Raw genomic sequence first — 23,904 nt, 5'->3', positions numbered from 1 at the left:
GCATTGGCAGATGAAGTCTTAACCGCCAGGGAAATCCTGAGCCATGAGCTTTTTATTCACCCTTCACCTCTCCAGTTGGTCAGCTGTCTTCCACACAGCCTTCTCAAAGTCACTTCTCTCTTTTAAAACAGTCTCTTTCCCTGAGACTGTTCTTTGTCCCAGTTATTGTGACCCAGCAACCGTTCTGCATTCCAGTTCCTGACCATGGCAGCTCCACAGCCTTCAAGGATCTTCCCTTAAAGATGAATTTCTAGAAAGGCAACAGAACTCCTCTGGACTCTTCCACAAGGCAGGCCAGGTCCTGGAGAATTGGCTCACGGCTGCCCTGCTGTGGGGAGATGTGAAGGTTGTGCTTCTCACTCTCAGTGATGTTCACTCTGAACCTGGTCCAGCAAACATCTTGGTGTGCGCAAGTGGGGCCACACCTTCACCAGTAGCCTGCAGACATCAGTGTCAGAGACCCTGATGGACTTAGTAGTGACTGTTGACAATGCTCCCAACAGACAGTGTTGGAAAGAGGCTGGCCTGGGCTGGGTCAGAAGTGCCACCTGGCCTAGTGACCAGTCTAGCTGCTGGACACCCCATCTGAAGACTGGCTGTTGCTTGTCTCCTACCCTGCTCCCTGTCTGGCCTTGATGCCAGGATATGCCTTTTGGGTAATCTTTTGTGGTCACCATTTTGTTTCAGGGTAGTGGAGCTACAGAATGAATCAAAGTATATCTTAATACTCTTTATCATATGCCAGATTTCATTGAAAGTTATCAAATTCTTTGGAAAATAATAGAGCAGATAAGAAGTCAGCCAAAGGGCCAGGTTAACCAGAAACCCTCCCAGGCTTGCTCCCTTGTACCCTTCACTGTACCACTCAGGCCTTTTCATGCCCCTTGGTGACCAATTGACAGTGAAACAATGAGGGTGAGCTCACCTGAAAAGACGGGTTCACCTGGAAAGCTCTTCCTAACTGAGCCATGGGATGCATCATCTTTTGCTCTTTTTTGACAGGTGTGACTTGACATCTGTTAGAAACTTAGACTGAAAGAGCTTAAGGACAGGGCATGTTTTGTTTTTATTATTCCAGCCCCAACAAACTCATAATGTCCTGTGTTATAACAGTTACTGGAAGAAGGGAACTGCCCAGGTTTCTAGCTGATTGCCTAAATTCCTGACCCTTTAGGAGGGATTTGATATAGTCTGTAAATTAAAATGCCTTGAAATTAAAAGCAAATGTCTAGATAGGATTTAAGTATACCCACATGCATTATTAGAGACTCAATGATTAGATTTATGTTAAACATTATATTCAGCCTCTATGAAATCACTGAAATGAAAATCACCTTAAAATGGTGAATTTTATGTTAATTATGTCACAGTTTTAAAATATCAAGGGTTTTAGAAAATCTGAGTTTAGTTATAAATCATCTTGATGCCTCAGATAATTTATCTACCAAAAAGAGGGAGAGTCATGCTTATTATAGCTCAAACAGAATAAAATACTTTAAAAGAACAATCTCTTCTTGGGACTTCCCTGGCATTGGGATCCAGGTCGCAGTGGTTAAGACTTCGCCTTTCAATGCAGAGGCTATAGGTTTGATCCCTGGTCAGGGAGCTAAAATCCCACATGCCTGTGGCTAAAAAACCAAAAGATAAAACAGAAGCAATATTGTAACAAATTTAATAAAGAATTTAAAAATGGTCCACATTTAAAAAAAAATGGTTGACATAAAAAAATCTTAAATAAAATAGAAGACAGAATATTAAAAAAAATAGAATAAGCTCTCCTTTCTTATTTACTCTAAATCCCTCCTCCCAGAGGTGTGCACTGTTTAATAGTGTCGGTTATAATTTGAGACTCTTCCAACCGTGCATGCACATGTGCACACACACCTACACCTACCTGGGTTTTGGTTGGTTTGTTTTTTTTAAACCAAAAATAGAAACCATAATGCCTGTGTCTGAAGAGGACTTTATTGAATGCTTCTCCACCAGCGTTTATCCACCAGTGTTTTTCAAGCTCCCTCTTGGGGCAGGGCCTTGGGTAAAGATGAAAAATTGAATCAGACAGGTGTGTATATTCTAGTAGGAGAAAGACACCTGTACATAACTGTCACATGAGATCTGAACGTGGTGGTACCAAGAACAAAAGAGGGGTCCCAGCGAGGTTAAACCAGGTGTGCGTAGGCCTGTGTTCACCGTCCTATCGGCCGAGGTCTCCAGGTCATCTCTTTAAGGACAAATCAGGAACTGGGCTGGAATTAAGTGTTTTTGGAGTGAGAAATGCAGAAACTGTGGAACTTTCATCTAACATTGAAAGGTCTCTTCTCCAGGGAAAGGAAACAGATTCATCATAAATTTCAGAGTTTCTTCTTTGATTATTTGAAGGGTTCAGCTAAGACCTTAGAAAGAGATTTGTGCAGACAGACCCAGATATGGACATACTACTGACTAAAACCTGGTTGGCTCTTCCCAACAGTAAATGAGACAGCTTGTCTGTCCTCTGGCCTCTGTTGTTTTGATAGTGTTGGGAATCCCATGTGGTTTAATTAGTAGGACTACCCTGGCCGTGTGAAGACTTTTCATGTATGAACTTGAAATCAACTGTCATCATAGCAAAAAGAATGAATTCTTTCAAAACTGGAAAGTTGTGCATTTCTTGGCAGATTTTTGGTTTCATTTAGCAGCCCCAGAGCTCATGGAACATGTCATTTGAGTTCTTTAAAATCTAAACCTCAACTTGTAATTCTCTGTGGTCTATGACAGCCACAGAGCAGGAGTAAGTGGCAGATTTGGTTGCCTCTGCCAGCAGGCCTCTTGCACACAGGGCTGAGTTGTGCTGGTGACGGCTCCCTGCAGAGACTGGTTCTTTCATCACAGCAAATTAATCAGAGCAGTAGCATGGCCCCCTCAGTAGCAGGCGTCCACCTCTCAGTGTTTTGTGGCATAACATTTGCCAATGGGATGGTGGTCCAGGAGGTACTTGGAGGACTTTGTTGGAGACTAGGGCAGAAGGGTGAAGCCCAGTGGGCCTCTGCCTTGTAATTTGATGGATGCATTGCTTTCATTTTCTGGAGAGCTCCCAAAGAGATGAAATAGTAGGGACAGATCTCACTTGTGATTAAAGACATTCTTTTTATGGGTCCTCTAAGCCCTGTGCTCCTCTCTCGTTCCTCGCTGAGCATCGCTGTATTGAGGGGCACGCCACGGTCCTGCCCTCGTGACTTGTACCCCAGTTAACACTAAGGACAGCCCCCGCATGCCGCACTTCCCCGGCTGTTGTGTTTAGCTGCTCCGTATACACAGTCATGCTTTACGTGTGCTGCCTCATTAACTGTCTCTACATCTCTGTGCAGTGGGTGTTCATAGCCCTTCACGTTGCAGGTGGAAGGGCTGAGTCATGGAGAAATTAAGCCACATACCCGAGTGGTAGAGCCTGGACTCGAACCCAGGCCCATCCCTCAGTCAGTGGTCCTGCCAGCCACACAGTTCCTCAGGCCAGAGAGCGCCTTTCCCCTGATTCCTTTCTTTCCTTCCCCATCACATCCACACTCTCATCAAGTCCCGTTGAGTCTGCTCTTCTGAAGATGCTCCAGATGTGGCTCCTTTTTTCCATCTCCACGACTCTAGCTTCGCCCACTCTGGTGTCAGCCCCACCTGGCAGCAGCCTCTTCAGAATCTAAAACTGGGTCCTTCCACTGCCCTGTTTAGAGCCCCCAGTGACTGCCCAGTTGGTATGAGAAAACCAGCCTTTCCCACAGCCCACAACAGGCTGTGTGATCTGGGGCCCTGCTGCCCCTCCCCGCCATGCTCCTTTCACTCCAGCCTTTGCACCGGCTCTCCCTGGGGAGAATGCTCCTCCCCAGGTCTTGGCCCAGCCAGCTTCTTCTCATTCAGGTCTCTACTCAACTGTCCCTGCCTCAGAGAGGCCCTCTTGGATCACCTTGTGAAGAACCTCCCCAGCCCAGCCCAGTTCCCACACTGTATTTTCAGCACGTCACCTCCCTTCTTTATCTTGCTCAGTGCTGGATCTCTGGTGCCCAGGAGCGTGCCTGGAGCTGAGCAGATGCTCAGCCCTGGACACCCCACATCGCTCCCACACGAGCTCTGAAACATCCTTCAGTTCTGGCTCAAACATCGTTTCCTCAGGGGTTTTCTGTGACCCTCCCTTGCATCCTTTCATAACAGCCTCTGCTTTTCCTGCATGGCCCTCCTCACACGCTTGTGTGATTCTCTGGTTAAAGTCTGCCTCCCCCACTTGACCATAAGCTCCCTCAGGACCTCGCTCCCTGCTTTCCTCGTGGTGCCCAGTGCATCCCTTTGTCAGGTCGAGGAGTGGTGAGTCGCTTTTCTGGTATCAGCTTGGTTCCCAGTTGGAATGCATGTGCCTCACATGAATGAGCAGGAAGTTCCCGAGTGCCCTTGACTCCAGTCATCTCATCAGTTTGTTAATAGAGACAGATTGTGGGAATAGGAAGGACCCCTCTCCTGTGGGGAATCTCCTGGCCCGGTGACACCAAACAAGTAGCCCACACTGTATTGCCTGGAACGTCTCTCTGCTTTTTCAGTGCTGCCTTTTATGTTTGCTTCTTACGACTTACCTCCATCATTGAATACTCCCATCAGTGGGCGTGGAGCCCAGGAACGCCCTCAGTTCGCATCACCAATATCCCCTTTTATCAACATTTCCAAGAACACATTGTTTTTAAAATGAGAGCTACCTGTATATAATTGTGAAACATATTATCAACCCTGGTAGGCCTAGATGAGGAATATTTGGTTCAAAAACTTACATCCTGTTTCTGTTGCTGAATGATTTTAAACAAAGCTTTGCATTCAGTTGCTGACTTGGCTCTCCACATCTCCAAAGGACTGAAAGACTCAGAATCATAGCGGGCCAGCTCAACAGTGTGATCCCCAAACCCAGTTTGACCCAGTAGGATCAGGAATCCAGTGCTATTAACTAATTTAACTTGTTGTTGAAGCTTAGATTCCCTTTTTCACCCTCACTCTAAAATACCAGCAACCCTCACAGAGACAACTAAAACTCAGAAATATGGCTTTCAAAGAAACATTACTTTCTAAAAATAGCCTAATTCTGAAAATAAATGTAAATTGCTTTACATTTACGAGGTCCCCCCCCATATCAGGCAAAGAAGCCAAATTTCAAAGTGTATACATTTGAAATGTTTGCTGGGTTCTTAGACCATATTGTTTCTTCAGAAGATGCCTCAGAAATCTTTGTTCTCCTTCTGAGTTCCTTGAGCTAATGCATTAATTAGGCTTCCCAGGTGGCGTAGTGGTAAAGAATCCACCTGCCAATGCATAAGACATGAGATTCAGGTAAATCCCTGGGTCAGGAAGATCTCCTGGAGGAGGAAAAGGCAACCTGCTCTGGTATTCTTGCATGGAAAATTCTATGGACAGGGGATCCTGTGGGGTATAGTCCTTAAGGTTGCAAAGAGTTGGATGCAACTGAGCAACTGAGCATGAGCACGCACACGCACAGAGTGCCTTAATCACAAGGCTTTCTTCATACACCAAGGCTCTGTCTAGCTACATAATAATGTCCAAGTGTTTTAGCCAAGAATTATGTAAAAAAAAAAAAAAGAATTAAGTAGTTTACATGGATGTAAGTGGGATTGTCTTAAAGCTTAAACCAGACCTGGGTGGGTGTGTGTGTGTGTGTGGGTGTGTGTGTGGGGGGGGAGGGTGTTTAAGTTTTATTTTTTATTTTTCTGTGTTGTTGGGTTCCTTCTTTCTTTCTTTTCTTGGTAACATCTTCAGCTGATGTCCTGGCACCGGACAAAGTCATTCATACACTGTGGTCTGTCTGCCATCCTTCTTGCCATAGGGATTATCAGTCTGCTGCACTGATACATGCTCAAATTATCACAAGTACTTTTATTTTATTATTTTTGAAAATTTTAAAAATACTTATTTGTTTAACTGTGCCGGGTCTTAGTTGTGGCACGTGGGAGTGTTGATCTTCATTGTGGCATGTGTATCTTTAGTTGCAGCATGTGAAATCTAGTTCCCTCACTAGGGATCGATCCTGGGCCCCTGCATTGGGAGCTCAGAGTCATAGCCACTGGACCACCAGGGAAGTCGCCTCACAAGTTTTAGAAACTCCCTCTGTACCCAGCTTCTTGTCTCAAGAGAGCCGTTCCTCTCCCCTCTTCCTCTTCCCCAGCACCTGCCAGTCCCCTTTATCCTGCTTGTCTGCTGAGTTCCCTTTCTGCTAGAACACCCAGATCCTTGGTATAAACAACATTCTGAGGTCAGATTTGTTAAAAAAAAAAAAAAAAATTCCAAAGCACCACCTCGATTCTGTTGTTGCACTGAATCATCATTGTAAGTATGTATCATGTGCTTCTTCTAGTGTTTCACATGCTTTATCACACTTAATTCTTCAAGTAGTCTGTAACTCCATCCTCCTCATTCAGCCAGTCAGGCTGCTGGGGTTCAGAGAAGCTAGGTGACTGGGCCAGCGCAACAGCATTGGAGCTGAAACCCACATCTCCTGCCTCCAGCTTTCTACTAGCCTGAGGTCTCAGTCAGTGATATTTTGAAAGAGTGGTCACGGGACTTTCCTGGTGGTCCAGTAGCTAAGACTCTGTGCTCCCAATGCAGGGGGCCCAGGTTCGATCCCTGATCAGGGATCTAGATCCCACATGTGGCAGTTAAAGAGGTCGAGTGCCACATCTAAAGACTGAAAATCCGGCATGCTGCAGTTAAGACCCAGTGCAGTCAAATAAATATTTGTTTGTTTGTTTTTAATACATGCTCAGAAGTATTTTTGAAAAATGAAAAAAAAAGTCACATTCAGGGGCTGGGGAGTAATTTATCTCAAGGAGATCTTGTTGTGGGTGCTGTAATGGGTCTTAATTGGGAAGAGAAAAGTCTATGATCTGGAACACAAAAGATTAGCTCTGGATTTTGTTTTTGAATTCAAACCCATCTTCATATTTCAGAAGAGATATGAGGTCTCTGGCCAGGCACCAGAGATAGGACAGAAGACAGACATGATTCCTGCAGTCACAGAACCTAGTGAGGAGAAGACACACACACATGAGTAATTGGCAGTATTTTAATAAATACCTGGTTAGGGGACATGCCAGGTGGGGATAGAGGCTTCTAAACCAGACTTGCCAGCTGGGGAAAGGCTGCCCAGAACAGGGGACCTCTGACTTGAAGATTGAAGGATGAGTGAGAGTTTTAGGCAGCTCACAGTTGGGGTCAGGTGGGCTCAGGTTTCTGGAAGAGCCAGAGGGAGTTTGATGTGTGATGTGGGGAACCCAAAACTGGTGCTGTGTGACTACTGGAGGGGTGGGCTGAGGGGGGAGCTTAGGAGGGAGGGGACGCATGTATGCCTGTGGCCCATTCATGTTGATATGTGGCAGAAACCATCACAGTGTTGTAAGTTATCCTCCAGTTATAAAAAGCAGTGTGAAGGCCTGGTGGTGAGAATGTGATCCAGGGTGTCTCCATTTTTGCCCATCAGATTGTATGGTATAGCTGTTGGAGAGCCTTGGAAAAGGCAGATCAGTGGGGAAAGGTGTTGACTCTACTCAGAAAACACCCATCTGTTTCTCACATCTAATTAACAGAAAAAACTCGAATCTCCACCCGCTTCCACCAATCCCTTCCTGGAGGATGAGCCAGCAGCAGAGATGGAGGAACTGGCGATGGAGAAAGGAGATTTAGAGCAAGTAAGTCTGGTTTGCATTTCTCCCCCCACACAGCCTGCCGAATGTTTGTTTCTGAAAATGGGTCTGCTCATTCTTAAATATGATCCCTTGGCTGTTGACCACATTCAGAGATTACAACCTTGGTGGTCTTTCTAGAAGGGCTTTATCTGAAAGCACATTTAGAAACCTGAGTAAGAGAGCAGTCCTTCCTGCCCCACCCCACCCCACCCCACCCCTCTGCTCTCCAGTCGCCTCACCACCACCGGCCTCAGTAACACGTCCAAACTTGATCAGCGGGTATGGCAGGGCGGCCAAACTCTGCCCTGGCTCATTCATCATCTCTCGAATTTGCCAACCCAGCTTTTAGTTGTCCCCTGATCTGGTCTGGTGATGACATGAGAGGCTGAAAGATCCCTGGTGAAGTTAGCAGCCCCCGTCAGCCAGGAGAGACTCCGACTCAGCGGAAGCCAAGCACCTTAGGTCTGGAAGCTGTCAGGGAGGCCTGAAAACACCAAGGGGACCAGTGGCATATTTGGGGAGTTACTTTTCAGAGCACACCAGCACTTTCATTTCCTTCGGCTTTTTCTGTCCAACTCTTAAATTTCCTCTCCCTTCATTCCAGAGAATGGTGTTTTTGTTTCATTGCCATTTTATGACACGAGAGGTTAGACCAATAAATCAGGACTTTTCCTGTCTGGATTAGTGAGCCTTCTTTTAATTTTCTACACTTGGCTGCTGGAGGATGATTTTATGGGATTATTTTGATCCAGACACCACCGAAAGGGAGGCCGGCTGGGAGGAGCAGCTCTGGGAACCCCATAGCCATGCACATCGCAGTTCACCCTGTGTTCCTAGCCCAGGGGGGATGATAGGTGTACAGTCCTGGCAGGAGCCAAGAGAGCAAAATTCCTAGGAGCAGCTCTGAAGTGATGCCATCAGAGGTATCGATCCACTGATTAAATAATTATAATAATGTGGATGCCTCAAATTTTTATGGTGCTTTATAGTTTAAAAGTCTTCTATAGGCTTTACTTTATTTCATCTTTCCCATGCCTGCCTCTCCTTTTATAGGATTTCTGTGAACGGCAGGCTCACTGAATAGCCCAGGGTTACAGAGTTTGGAAGTGGAGAAACTGGGAAAGGACTGGAAGCCAGGTCTGGAAGTCAGAGACTAAAATTCCTTTTCCTGGCGCTCTTTCCATCACACTGTGATGTCGCCCTGAAAAGTGGAGGACCTAGAAATGAATCCCATGAATAAAAGGGAATGAATAAGGGTTTCCCTGGTGACTCAGACGGTAAAGCATCTGTCTGCAGTGCGGGAGAACCAGGTTCAATCTCGGTTGAGAAGATCCTCTGGAGAAGGAAATGGCAGCCCACTCCAGTTACACTTGCCTAAAATATCCCTTGGACAGAGGAGCTTAGTAGATTAAAGTCCATGGGGTCGCAAAGAGTCAGACTGAGCGACTTAAGGAGGAAGAGAAAACTGGAGAGATGCCCTGAGGCCATATCTCAGAGATCTACAGGATTAAACCTAATTGATTTAAAGCCATCATATCAGCTAGGCTCGAGAAAACAAAGATTTCTCTGAACTAAAGAAATGCCTCTCTCAGGGACTTCCCTGGTGGTCCATTGGTTAAGACTTCATGCTTTCAGTGCAGGGATCGAAGGATTGATCCCTGGTCTGGGAACTAAGATCCTACATGCCACTCAACACAGCCAAAAAAAGAAAGAAATGTGTCTCTCACTTTTTGGGAAGAAGGACTGGGATGAGAAAGAAGAGTCCAGGTGTGGAGTTCATCCTCCACCGCACTCAGGTATCTGTACCCTCTGAGCTGGCCTTCTGTAGTTGGGCTGTTTTCAGGGCCCTCCTGCCTCCCCAGTGTACATGGCTGCCACTGTCACATCCAGAATCATGTAGCTGAACACTCAGATGCTCCCAGTGCTGTTGGAAAATTGTCCCATTAGCCAGTCATCTCTGGGTGTCACAAAACTGGATTATGATAGAGTTCCCCATGAGCTACAAAATCAGTTTTGTTGGGTAACTTGGTTTTTTTTCTTTCTTGTGGAACTTTTTGCTCATCCTGGAAGCTTGAGATTAAGCTTGTCTTAAGGATGAAGACCTGCTCATTCTAAGGACACAGAACACAGGTGCATGGGGTAGAGCAGAGTCACGTGATGGAGAAGATACCAGACTCTGGTTTGCCATCAGCTGGCTGTGTGACCTTAGGCAGGTACTTTTCTCACTGGACTTCCCTTGTTTCTTCCTGTTTAGAGGGAGCCAGTGGTTTTCCAGTTATATTCCTTGGTGCCCTGTCACATGTCACTGTGGGGAGCTGGAAGGAGACCAGAGCTCTAAGTCCCTCCAAATAAAGCAGTTCTGTTTTGAGTCACTTTTTTCATGGACTCCCAGGTAAAATTACTTTTGGATCAGGGGTTCTAGGTATGTTCAAAAGGAAAGTACTAAGACTTCCCTGGTGGTCCAGTGGTTAAGACTTCAGCTTCCAGTGCAACGGGTGCAAGTTCAATCCCTGATCAGGAAGGTAGATCCCACATGCCTCTCGGCCAAAAAAAACAAAACATAAAACAGAAGCAATGTTGTAAAAAATTCAGTGAAGACTTTAAAAATGGTCCATATTTTTAAAAACCTAAAAAACGTACTGAAAACCACTGGACTAGATGATCCACCCTCAGTTTCACGGGCTGTTCCTTTTTAGTAATAAAACTGACACACCAGTGACTAATGCCTCCTTGTCTGCGTCCCCAACCTCCTACCGTCTCTCCAGTGCCATCCCACTTGTGGTTGATTAGGTGGGAGCGCCAGGACCCACCCCCACCCCCCTGCTTCCCAGTCACTCGCTGGCTTCTGAAGTTGGGCTCACAGGAAGAGGAGGAGCCAGGTGGGGCTTCAGGGGGAAGCGCACGAGATGCTGGTGGTGAGCTCGGCCAGGGCACGGGGACCAGTAGTTGTCCTGGGTTACTCAACCTGTTGGCATCACTGCAGTCAGCAGACAGGGGGCCCGCAAGATGAGGCTATAGAGAAGGGAGCGTGAACTTGAAAAGAGGTATTTAGTTCGAGCAGTCTGTTGCCAACATGTTCCCAATGATTAAAAAATGGCATCTGAAGGAGAACTGAGGGTCTTCAGAGTATAAAAGAAAGAGAAGAAATAAGGAATTTCTGGCTTTAAAATGTACCCTTCTGGTGATCCGAGCAGTTAGATTTAATCTGTTTACATTGGATCGTAATAAAAGGAAATGGGACCAGCTGCAGACCTCCTTACTGTGACAACAGTAACCTTTTATTATTCCATCAAACTCCAGGAGGAAATAGCTTAAACATCTGCAGCTTTTGGACAGAATTCACACACTCCGAAGTCCAGCCCGAGTGCTACTGCTAAACGACTTTAGTATATTCTTTAAGCTGAGAAGCAACCCTTTAGGGAGCTGGAAGGTGCAAAGGGAGACACCAACTTGAGCTGCAATTCTAGCTTGTAGCATCTAAATATGAACACAGATATGAGGCAGCCAGAGGCAGGAGGGAGGTGGGGATTAAAAAAAAACAGGCTTGAGGCAGTCCCTCCCGTTGTTCCCCTCTTGCTTCCAAATCACAATGAAAGCTCACTAAGAGGACAGGGAGCTATGACTATGGCTATAGGCCCCTTCTCTCTGCTGGGAGCACCATTAGAGGGCAGAGGCTGGGTCGAGTAGAGTCACCTGCAGGGAGGTTCGGGCCACCTGTGCTGTCTGACTGTGCTGCTGGCTCTCTCAGCCACAGCCAGAGGCATCTGTGGGGCCTCATCAAACTTGGGTCCCTGGGAAGATGGGTCAGGGTGAGTTTGTTGAAATATCAGGTAGCCATACTCCCTAGTCATTGGAATCTCTATCTGAACAAGCTCTTTAGATTCATCCATACATTTTTATCACATATCATTTTGTGCATACATAAAAAGGAAAATATAAGCAAAATAAATAGGTAAAGATATTCCCAAAATTTCTTCACCTTTGGAGTCTTAACTCTGCTGAACTACCTTTTTTTTAAAAGAGTTTTTTGATGTGAACCAGTTTTAAAATCTTTATTGAATGTGTTACAGTATTGCTTCTGTTTTATGTTTTGGTGTTTTGCCCAGGAGGCATGTGGGATCTTCTCTCCCCAACCAGGGATCGAACCCACACTCCCTGCATTGGAAGGGGAAGTCTTAACCCCTGGACTATCAGGAAGTCCCTCTGAACCACTTAAAAAAAAACAAAAAACTTTTTATTTCAAAATAATTATAGACTCATAAAAAGTTGCACAGAGAAGTCCTGGATACCCGTCTCTCAGCTTCCCTCAGTTCTGATGGCTCCCATAGCTACAGCAGGTTATCAAAACCAGGATGTTGATGCTAAGCTCGTTTTTCACTCAGGTGTGGATGTCTCTGTTGCCACACAGTGTGGTTCCAGCTGCTGGTGATGTGCCATTTCTCAAAATGCTCCTCTACTATACCTGGGATTATCTGCCATGTTTTTATTATTCTTTGAAACCTTTATCTCTTTTTTAAAAAAATAATGTCAAATTTAGGGAAAGTTTTTAAAATATTGCTAGGAACTCCCAAATATCTTTCACCTGAGTTCACTAGTTTGTACTATTTTGCTACATTCACTTTACCATTTTCTCCCCTCCCCCTCTCTCTTCTGTCTCTTATTCTCCCTCCCTCCGTCTCTTTCTCTTTCAGAACAAGTAAGTTTATAAGTATCATGCCCTCTGTCTCTGAGTATTTCAGTGTGTATTTCCTTTCTCGGAAACACATTCACTTAAGAAAGATATTCACTAAAGAGAGATACTCACTAAAATCACCACAGGTCAAAATCAGAAAATTTAATACCAATGTGATATCTCATTTATAGACTTATTTAAATGTTATAATGTGATCCAAAAGTGATAAATTAAAACACTGTAAATTGTTGGGAAAGCACACTGAAATTAGTAAATACATAAAGCCAGATACAAAAAAAAAAAAATAAAGCCAGATACAGAATACATGACAATATTCTATATTACACAAACTCCCATTTATAATTTCCAGAAGCTATCCTACAGACATGTGACTATTTTTGTCAGGGGAAAAAATATAAATAAAGGGAATAATTATAATATTTGTGAAGATTGCATTTTAGTTAATGAAAAGGTATCTGGGTATTGTCCAGTATTATTTTCCAGTTCTAAAATCAGGATATATGGGTCCCCAGTGGCTCAGCTGGTAAAGAACCTGTCTGCCGGTGCAGGAGACACAAAAGACAGGGATTGGATCCCTGGGTGGGGAAGATCCCCTGGAGAGGGAAATGGCAACCAGCTCCAGTATTCTTGCCTGGAAAATTCCATGGACAGAGGAGCCTGACAGGTTACAGTCTGGAGTCGCAAAGAGTCGAACACAACTGAGCATGCCTGTGCACATGCTGTGTGGCAGTGTTAAAATCAGGATATTTCAGGATATCTAATGCTAAAAAAGTTAGACAAGTTAAATCACGTTTCTCTGTTCGTTTATCAGATCACTTTATTGAAAAGAATAACAAATTTTGAAGTATAAGTAACTGACCTGGAAAATGTCAAACAGATAAGGACCACACCTTCACAGTCATCATGCTGCATCACAGATCCCTCATTCTAAACTAATGGAAATGTAGAAAATCCCCTAAGTTAGTATCTATGAAATGAAGTAGAACTTTGGATCTAGCCAATTTAAACTCAAATTAACCTGCTTTTATGTGCTAAGTCACTTCAGTCATGTCCAACTCTTTGCTACCCCATGCAACCCGCCAGTCTCCTCTATCCATGGGATTCTCCAGGCAAGAATACTGGAGTGGGTTGCCATGCCCTCCTCCAGGGGATCTTCCTGATCAGGGACTGTACCCGCGTCTCTTACATCTCCTGCATTGGAGGGGGCTTCTTTACCCCTGGTTCCGCCTGGGAAGCCCACCGCCTCTCACAGTCTCAGCCTAAGGCCTGACTTTGGCAGTGGCTTCTGGATGGTAAGAGAAAATAGCCCAGATTATAGTTAGTCTTAGGAAGGACCAGAGTTTCTTCAAATCCTGCCAAATAAATAAAGACATGGAATTCTTAGAAGCTGAAAAGGGAATAGAGCTAGGTATGAGATTAAATGGGATATGTCTACAATTGACATTTAATTTCGGGTGATAATTACCAGTTTTTACAGATGTTTTTAAGTATTTCAGGTTTTTTTTTTTTTAATTACTAGAAGATTTATATTCAAATTGTACCCCTGTATCAACCCCAGCAAAGCCTCAGAGACTTGTGTCTATTTTCAAATGCCCACAAACAAAACATAGATAGAATTGGCTTTTTTTTTTTTAGGAACAGAAATATGTAGGAAGATCTTGTTTATTTTTTAGATGTTTTGAAAGGAAATTTAGTAGCAAAGAGTAGTTTTTAAATGCTTTCCTGCCCAGATAACCTTTTTATCAGATACAATTTTTGCAGCATCAGTTGGGGACCAGGGCTGATCCATGTTTTCGCTGGTGCACGGCAAAAAATACAGATAAAACAGCCAGCCTGTCTATCTACGTGTCTATCTTTCTATCTTGGTATAAGGTCACCAACTAACTGTCTCTTCTTGGGAAAAACTGCCTTTATGCAGCTATTTTCTCTTTTAAAAGGTTTAGGTATAAAATACTCTTTTAGGAACTTGTGGCGAGAATATTGAGAGTGTAAAGTAGCAAAATAAAAAGTTAGCAACCCCGTGTTGACCCCCTACCCTTGTTGTTGTTGTTTTTTCCTATTTGTTGATGAAATTCAGCAGTCAGGAAGCATTGCAGTGACAGCAGTGATCTAATAGAAAGCGTTTCCATTTAGGAGATAGGAAACTTCACCCTGTGCTTGGGGGCAGGCTGCTAACACCTTCTGTGCCTCCCTTTCTTTAGGTGTAGTGAAAGTGAATGTCGCTCAGTCGTGTCCAGCTCTTTGCAGCCCCATGGACTATACAGTCCATGGAATTCTCCAGGCCAGAATACTGGAGCGGGTAGCCTTTCCCTTCTCCAGAGGATCTTCCCAACCCAGGTCTCCCTCACTGTAGACGGATTCTTTACCAGCTGAGCCACCAGGGAAGCCCTTCTTTTAGTGTAAAATCGTAGTAATAATTCCTACACTGAGGGTTGTGAGGAGTAGGTGAGATGTCATTTCGTATCACAGTGCTTGGCCCATAGTAACAAGCAGTAAATGGAGGCTTTCAAAACTAGACTGTGTAAAAGTGTTCATTCCAAGGCACTGCCCAGCTGTGAGGTGCGATTATTAGCAAGAGTTTGCATTTCTGAACCATCAGTCAGATGATGAAGCACTTCCAAACTGAAAATGCATATGTTATCACAGTAGCTGTCAATCTTTCACTGCACAGAGCACATAAATGATGCCAACAAAGCTGGTTTATTATTCACAAGCTGGCATGAATTATAATACAGGACATGGTCCTAGTTTAGTTAACACTGCGTGCTTCTTTTCTGTAAGTTAGGAGTGAACTTTGAAGAGATGTTTTTGTTGAAACTGCTGGAAAATTTGCAAAGATGGCTCAAGCATAACGTTTCTTTTTTTCTTTCCTTTTCTCTCTTTTTTTCCTTTACAGCCTAAGAAGCCTAAAGCCCCAGACAATCCATTTCACGGCATTGTTTCCAAGTGTTTTGAGCCGCATCTCTACGTGTATATTGAGTCCCAGGACAAGTGAGTGACAACCATTTTGCTGCTTTCTCCTGCCATTTCTCCCTCCTCGAGTCAGGGAGGGGCTTCACAAGGGCACAGCTCATTCTAGAGGTTGAAGGAGGGACTTGGCATGCCCGTGACCCTCCCTGGAAAGCTGTTAAGAATACTTTTTGGTCTTTTGAGTGTTATAATGTATTATGTCTAAAAATCTCAGAAGCCTGAATGTGACCCTAAGGCACTCCCAAACAGGTCCCAGCGCCTATTTCTGAGATGGGAACTGAGCCCTTTACGTCTGCATGTCAATCTGCCTGGCTTTATGATGTCAGGTGCTGAAAAGTGGAGACTGAAAGCCTCAACTCTAATGTATATATTTTCAAGTATAATTTAACTTTTCATTTTGAAATCATTTAGATTTACCAAAAAGTTATAAAAGAATTCTCATATATCCTTTGTCCAGAGAATGGTGGTGGTGTTTTAGTTTCTAAGTTGCGTCTGACTCTTTGTGATCCCGTGGACTGTAGCCCACCAGGCTCTTCTATCCATGGGATTTCCAAGGCAAGAATACTGGAGTGGGTTGCCATTCCGTTCTCCAGGGGATCTTCTGACCCAGGAATTGAACCCATGTCTCCTGCATTAGCAGACGGGGTCTTTACCACTGCACCACCTGGGAAGTCCCCAGAGAATGGTAGCAGCTTAGAGAACCGCAGTTATCAAAATCAGGAAGGTGCCATTCTCCCCTAAATGTCCTTCCTCTCGTCCAAGACCCAGTCATGCATTTAGTTGTCAGGTCTCCTTAGTCCCCTTTAAACTTGAACAGTTCCTCAGTCTCTTCTTTGTCTTTCATGACCTTGACACTCTTGAAAAGTGTTTGACTAGCTCTTTTGTCCAAAGCCCTCAATTTCTTTTTGTGATGTTTCCTCTTGATTAAATCCAAATTATGTGTTTTGGGCAAGAATACCACAGAGGTGACATTGTGTCCTTCTCAGGGCCCAGCGCATGATGTCAGGAGGGGGCACCTCACGTGGCTTTGTCCTGTTACTGCTGAGGTGACCTTGACCAGTTGCTTAAGTGGTGTCTGCCAGCTTTTCCCCAATAAAGCTGCATTTTTGCTTTATAATAAGTATCTTGTGGGGGGATACTTTGGGACCATGTAAATATCCCCCATCTCGTCACTTTGCCCCTCATTGTCACTCTCTTGATAATTCCTGCCTGACACAGTGATTACTGTAGTGTTTGCCAGACACTGTGGGTTTCTATCATTTCTTCTACATTTACTCATTGGGATTCTACTAGAAGGAAGAGCTTCCTCTTCTCCCCCACTTGTTGGTTTGTTTGTTTTTGTCTGTTTAGACTGATGGCTTCTTATTTTCTTTGATGGATTATCATCCATTTAATATACATGCTTTTTACAAATACAGGGGATCCAAAAAATGCTTATCAAGTAGCCCACTGCAACCACAGCCAGTTGAATATGGTCATGAGTGCTCTCACAGCAGAAGAGTGTGGTCATGTTTCAGTATCCACTTCTATGCAGAGGACAGCGACCCCTCCTCATCCCTGAATCTCTGTCCACAGCCAGAGCAACTGTGGAAGGCCCTTCCACAATGGAAGGCAGGTTTTGGAAAGGCCGGGTTTCTGAAACAGGTTGAACTGACTGGAGGCAGGCTGGTCCAGGCTTCAAGAAGAGGCCCTGTAGCCTAAAGTATATGTTTAGGGGGACCAGACAGTGGCTCACACAGGGATGACAGCAGCTCTGAGAAACTCCTCGAGGGGGGTTCTCTGGGAAAGCACTCAGGTCCTAAAGTCTAGTCCCTCCCCCTCTTTTTTTTAATGCTTCTTTCATTTTAGCACCTTCTTACTTAAAAGTATATTCTAAGGGTAAACCAGAAAATTAAGAGAACATTTCAAGTGGGTATTTGTGTCTCACCTGGAATGTTATTGTTCTTCAACTATTTGATTTTTTGTTGTTCATTTGCCAAGTCATGTCTGACTCTTTGCGACCCTTCATGGACTGCAGCACCTCAGGCTCCTCTGTCCTCCACTGTCTCCCAGAGTTTGCTCAAACTCATGTCCATTGAATTGGTGATAGATTGTTTCTATTCTTTGCTTCGTTGATTGCAAAATTTTGTAATCATATTACAAATTACATATTAAAACCCCAGAAAATTAATTTGTGAAAGAGCTTCTATGTTAACAAAAACAACCTCCTCCCTGCCACCTACCCAGCAAAAAAAAAAAGTTGCCTTGACATTGCCTTGTAAAGCCTCAGTTTTCCTCCTGCTTTGTATCCATTTGGCTTACATCCATAGGCATGCAAAAGGGCAGATTACTAAAATCAAGTTTAAGAAATCATTTCCTCGTCTGTTAAATAGTTACTATTACCATTTTTGTTTTTTTTTTAAACATCCTGTCTTCTGCATTCACAAAGTTTTTTCAGGATTACTAATAAGACACCTCTGCAGGGCAGGAAAAAGGAGCTGCTATTTGCCTGTTAGATGAACAGGTCTTGAAGTAGTCCGCCTGTATGACTACTCTGGGCCAAACCCCTATCTTCTCTTATCAATCCAAATTCTTAATTTTAGAAAGGCTTGAAAGCTGTTGGGTCCAGGGTTCAAAGTGCATATCTGAGATAACCATGTGGTTTCCCCCAAACCTATCCAGCCTTAAAAAAAAAAGAAAAGAGAGTCGTTTTGTGGATTATCTGGTGTCATCCTGGGATCCACTCTTCTCACATGGCCTCAATTCATGTAAAGCACACTCATTGTTCATGAGACTTTGGGCAAAGGGCCAGCCCTCCCTTCCTTAGGGACTCTCCATTTCTCTCTGAAAAATGCAGGGCTGGCCCCTCAGCCTGCCGCCTGGCCTCGCCAGGACGCATCCACAGCACAAGGACAGTAGCGGAAGCTTCTCGTAGGAGAGCTGCGTAGGCTGGGCTGCTCTTGCTCCAGAACAAGCAACAAAAGCTGGGAGCAGGAAATCAAGTTCAAGAAACCCATTTCCTCGTCTGTTACAGGAGAGCATCAGACAGAATAATGCCTAAAGCAGCCTAAACCATAACCTTGAGTCATAGACCCCTCTGAGAACCAACAAAAACCACAGGCCCTCTTGCCACCAAAAAAAAACAAACACGTGAACCCACACACTATTTTGAGTATAGTTTCAAGGGGTTCTTCAAAGTCCTTCCTGAAGTCAGAGAATCCCAAGACTGGGGGAGGAACTCAGGTGGACACTAACTGGGGGCAAATCACTACTCCTGTTGTAGCTCTGCAAGGAGGAAAACCTGAGGCCATTCACACGCTCCCAGAGGACAGAGACCCAACTCAAGGTAGTGGAAAGAGCATGGGCCTGGGTGCTAAACAGACCTGCACTTGCATCCGAGCCTTGCAAGCCTCCAGCTCTGGTCCTCACCTCTCCGAGTTTGTTTTGCACCCTCTACCGTCAAGTGTATAAAGCCCCCCTCGCAGGATTAGCAGCGAGAGTGAAACGACACGACGTGTCGGCACCTGGCAGGAGAAAACAGGGCTCGGGAGCTGTGTCTGCCCTGCCCTTCTGGCAATCCTGTTCCAGACTCTCAGGTGGTTGGGTGGCCTGGTCGGTGCTGCCAGCTCTCTGTTGAGCCTGGCGTGGGGTCCACTCTCTCATCCCCGTAGCGCCCTCCCTGCCAGGGAGAGTCCTGGCAGCACCTGCCCCAGCCCAGGGCCCAGCAGCAGCAGGAGGACCGCGGAGCCGGTGCCCAGGGAGGAGGCAGGAGTGGGGCTGTCCTGAAGTCACCTCTCACCCAGCTGGGCCGAGCTGTCCTCCTATGCCCTGAGCCGGTTTCTCAGTTTTTGCTTATGTTCAAGGAGGAAGTTAGTTGTATCTCTTCTACTCTTGGAGATGTAGTCATTTTCTTTGGCCGACTCTTGCAGAAGCAATGTCTTTCTATAACAGCTTTTCCTTCACTCCATTCAGTGACATTTTCAGGCTGAGAAAGTATTAGTGACTCCATTTCTGCCCATTTGATTTCTCTCCGTAACCACTTTTTCTTCACTCCATTCAGTGACATTTTCAGGCTGAGAAATTGTTAGTGACTCCATTTCTGCCCATTCTCCTGAGTTCTCTGTAATAGCTTTTGTTGAAATAGAGCCTGCCACCGCTTCTAGCTTGGTCAAGCCTAGAGTTTCTCTGTAAACAGACGTTGCTTATCGTTTGTTTTGAATTAACTTCTAACTTTCAGAAGAGTTCCAAGAATTGTACACAGAGCTCCTGTGTCTTCTTCACCCAGATTCTTCCATTAACAGCTGTCCCTCCCACCTCTGAGCAGACACGCTCACAGACAGACACATTCTCATGTATATATACACATGGTTTTTGTTTGTTTATTTACTAGTCTCTTAAGTCGTGTCTGACTCTTTTGTGACCCTATGGCCTGTAGCCCACCAGGCTCTTCTGTCCATGGAATTTTCCAGGCAAGAATACTGGAGTGAGTTGCCATTCCTTTCTCCAGGGGATCTTCCCCACCCAGGTATTGAACCCATGTCTCCTGCATTGGCAGGCGGATCTTTACTACTGAGCCACCTGGACAGCCCCACATGGCCACAGTGTAGTCATTACAATCAAGAAGGTAGTGTTGACACAGCACTTGCATTGAATCCATAGACACCATTCACTTTCCCCATTTGTCCCAATCCTGTTTTTTATAGATCCCAAATCCATTCCAGGATTGCAGGTTACATTTATTTGTCACAACTCTTTGGTTCCATCCAGAAAAATAACTTATTCTTTCTTTATCTTCCATAGCCTGAAAATTTTTGATGAGTGCAAGCCAGTTACTTTGTGGAATGTCCCTCAGTCTGGTTCTGACTGATGCAGCCTCGTGAGTCATGATTCATACCGAAGTGGTGCTGTGTTTGTCTCAGTGACTCCTGTCACAAGACGTACAGTGTCAACGTGTCTCATAACTTGTGCTGCTCAGTTTTACTACTTGGTTTAGATGGTATCGGCCAGGTTAATTAATAAGCGTTTAATAAGTGTTAATTACTTAACCATGAACCCATATAAATAGCTTTTTTCTCACATTTCACTTACTTATTTTACCATCCGTTAATGACATTTGTCGAAATCCTTTATTACTAAGAGAGTTGCCAAGTAATTATTTTTCTAATCCCATCATTTCTTCTGCATTTCTTCTGTTTTAAGAAACAGCTTTCTCTTTTCTCCATTTATTTATATCAACATGAACATGTGGATTCCTGTTTTATCCAGGGGGTTTATAGCCATTACTATCTTTTTAACTTTTAACTTTATGTTGGAATAAATTTCGACCTAAGAAAAATTTCAAAAATAGTGCAGATATTCCATTTTCCCTCTCACAAACCTCTCCATGTTCGCATCTTACATAACTGTAGTACAGTTATCATCAAAAACAGCTGGTTAACACTGATACAGTACTAGTCACTTAATTCCAGGCCTTATTTGGATTTTACCAGTTTTTCCACTAGTGTCCTTCTTCTCTTTCAGCATCCATCATTATTTATTTTAATGGTCAAATTGCCCTTGACTTGGCCCCTTCCAGCTGGTTTTCCATCCTTTTTGTTTGCCCCTAGTGTTTTTTGAGCACTTTCTTTCTGGCACAGCAAAATACACCAGACTCATCTTGTACTTTCCTAACCCAGCCCTGGAGTCATCCATTTTTCCAGGATCCCTTGTTCCCTTGGCGGGAAATGTTTAGAAACTAAGTGCTGGTCATCAGGTATGTTCATTACTGCTTGAGTATCATGCTTCTAGGCCCTCCAAGCTGAGAGAGCTAAGACATACATGTATGTGTATATCCATGTATATTTTTACCCTGTTATACCTATTTATATATTTAAACCCAACAGTCTATGCCAGTAACTCCAATCCTAACCTAACACCGCAGGGTTTATTGGAGCCTCCCTGTTCCCGTGTCTGTAACTGCTTTCTACAGCCACGAGAAACTTGTTCCCAGTATCCTGCATGTAGCTATTTATCTGCTCCGTATACCTGTGTGGAACCCATCTCCCAGGTGTGCTCAAGCCAGAGCTTGGCTCTCCAACCTCACTGACCACACCAGAGCCAACCCCCCTGCCCCAGTCAAAAGGAAGGGGTGTATGTGTGCTAAATTGCTTCAGTCATTTCTGACTCTTTGTGATCCTGTGGACTGTAGCTCGCCATGCTCCTCTGTCCATACGTTTCTCCAGGCAAGAACACTGGAGTGGGCTGCTGTGCCCTCCTCCAGGGGATCTTCCCGACCCAAGGATGGAACCCACGTCTCTTGATGTCTCTTGCACTGGCATGCAGGTTCTTTACCACTAGCGTCACCTGGGAAGCTTGCATGTACCCTTGGATGAGCAAGTTCTGTAACTTCCTGGGGTCTTAAGCTGCTTCGCCCCAGCTCATCCTCTTGCCCACTTTTTCTGACTACCATCTTCCTCTTCTGGAGCCATCACTCCTGTACTTGCCAGTTAAAATACCATTTCTGTGAATGCTGCCTGCAGATCCACCAGGAAAAATAGCCTTGGTCATCCATACCTAAGCTTGGTCCACAGCGTGGTTTTTCCCTGTGTTTTAATTTTTCCCTCTATTGCCATCGCTCTGAAATAGTCTGTATTCCCACGTGGTTTTTCGTATCGGTGGCACTCCCAGCAGTATTTCACATGGCTCCCCCAAAATGCTTATACAGTTCTTGGGTTAAAAGCTCACGTTACAGGGAAGAAGGCAAAAGACCCCATCCATACCCATGATGTCTTTCTTTAAGCTGGAAAGAAAGTGAATCTGAGCAGTCATTGTGACACCACAGATCTGTATGGCGCTTTTGAGATTTGAAATCAAAGCCTGGGGTAGTGGATAGAGCTTGGCTTGGAGATAGTACCTTAGAGATAGGCCCCAGTTCAAATTCTAGCTCTGATAAATTCTGTGACCTAGAGCAAGTTATATTATTTTTCTCAGCATTGGTTTTTTCATTTTTAAAATGGGGGTATTAATGCCTTCTGATCAGGGCTGCTGTGAGGATTAAATGAGGTTGTATTTATAATGCACACAGCAAGGTACCTAGTTTGTAGGCTTACAGCCTAGGGTAAGAGAGAGACCAAAAAACCATTTTGGAACACAGTATGGAGGGGTAAAATGTATGACACTAGTTTGCTGTGGGAATTCAGATGTGTATGAACCTAACTGCAGGTATCTTCTACCTCAGCCAGCCCTCTCCTTTTTCCCGTCCTCTCCCTCTCACGTCATATTCTGTACTTTTTTTTTTTTTTTTTTAAGAAATTTTTCTTTTGGGGGTGTGTACTAGAATCGAACCCAGGCCTCCTGCACTGGGAGCATGGAGTCTTAGCGAAGTCCTTTGTACTTCTGACTCTAGGCCTTTATTCTTTCACCTGGATCTGCTGTGAAATTTGCCATCTAGTTTCCTCTCATATAAGAAAATATGTCTAAATATGTCTAAAACAAATTGTTTGTAGTGTCTGTACTGCAAAACTAGCAATTTATTGCCATCTTGAGATCTTAAGATCATAAACATGAAGGTCCTATCTCCCCTAATAGGATACTGTGTCTTTATCCTCACAGCACCATGAGCAGGACTTTCTCATAGGAAGCATAAGCATATGACTTCCTCATAGGAAGCATAAGCATCCTGTCCCCTAATAGGATACTGTGTCTTTATCCTCACAGCACTATGAGCAGGACTTAACCCTTTATAAATGTTTATTTGATTGTAATTGGTTTAGGGCATAAAGGGCAAGTCTACAATTCCGTTCAACAGGTCAGCATGCACCATGTCCCTTTCTCCAGTAGCTCTTCCTATAAGATCTTGCCGAAACTCAGGGTAGCATTGGGTGTCTGGAAGAAATGGTAGCATTTTTTTTTTTAGGTGAATTCATTTTTATCTGATACTTACAGCCCACAGCACTTGCACATACTAAGTGCTCCATCCATTTTTGATTGGTTTGTGCCAGCTCGTGCACCTTGCCCTTCCCATCCGGGTGACTCTTCCTCTTCTCTTCTGTGAAGCTGCTGGATTGCTCGTTTTCCAGTGTCTCGTGTGGCATAGCAGCACGCTGATGAAGAGTGCTAGGTGAAAGAGAGGGGTGGGATACTCTGACTGGTTTATTTCTCATTCACACCAGAGAACAGTGTCCAAAGTAACCCAGTGAACATTCTGCAAAATGTGGAAGATTGTTAGAGCTTTGTTTATGAGGAAATTTTTGTCTCTGTTCTATGATCGTAATTGATTTACAGTCTTACTTATCAGCTTGACTCTGAAATAGGAGGTAGATGACGAAGTATCCTGGCTTCAGCTTCCAGGGGAATTAGATGAGAGGGTCAAGTAAAAATGGTTCAGAGCTCTGGTCCCTATTTTGGTAGGCACCGTGGATCCAGAGGTTAGAGTCTCTCATAGAAGGATTCTAGTGGAAGCCTTGCCTGCTGTTCTGAGCTGTCCTCTGTGCACCAGCCCTACCCCCACCTTGCCTTCCATTCCCACCCTTTAGGGACAAGATGTGGAGGCTGGGCACCAGCGTAATTTGGAGATTAGTTTCA

The 23,904-nt window shown here is 44.5% G+C and overlaps 1 protein-coding gene across 1 annotated transcript in view; it reads left to right on the top strand.

Moving 5' to 3' along the window:
• Window positions 1-23,904, top strand: part of VPS53 (VPS53 subunit of GARP complex) — a 125,178-nt gene that overhangs the window by 54,088 nt on the left and 47,186 nt on the right. The window contains exons 13-14 of the mRNA XM_065908851.1: window positions 7,602-7,703; window positions 15,290-15,384. Coding sequence (XP_065764923.1) covers window positions 7,602-7,703; window positions 15,290-15,384 — 197 coding nt within the window. The remainder of the gene's footprint in view (window positions 1-7,601; window positions 7,704-15,289; window positions 15,385-23,904) is intronic.

This window comes from Muntiacus reevesi, chromosome 18 (assembly GCF_963930625.1).
Source record: "Muntiacus reevesi chromosome 18, mMunRee1.1, whole genome shotgun sequence".
NCBI classification, from domain to species: domain Eukaryota; kingdom Metazoa; phylum Chordata; class Mammalia; order Artiodactyla; family Cervidae; genus Muntiacus; species Muntiacus reevesi.
The sequence above is the reverse complement of the archived record's forward strand: the minus strand, read 5'-3'. Positions and strand labels throughout refer to the sequence as shown.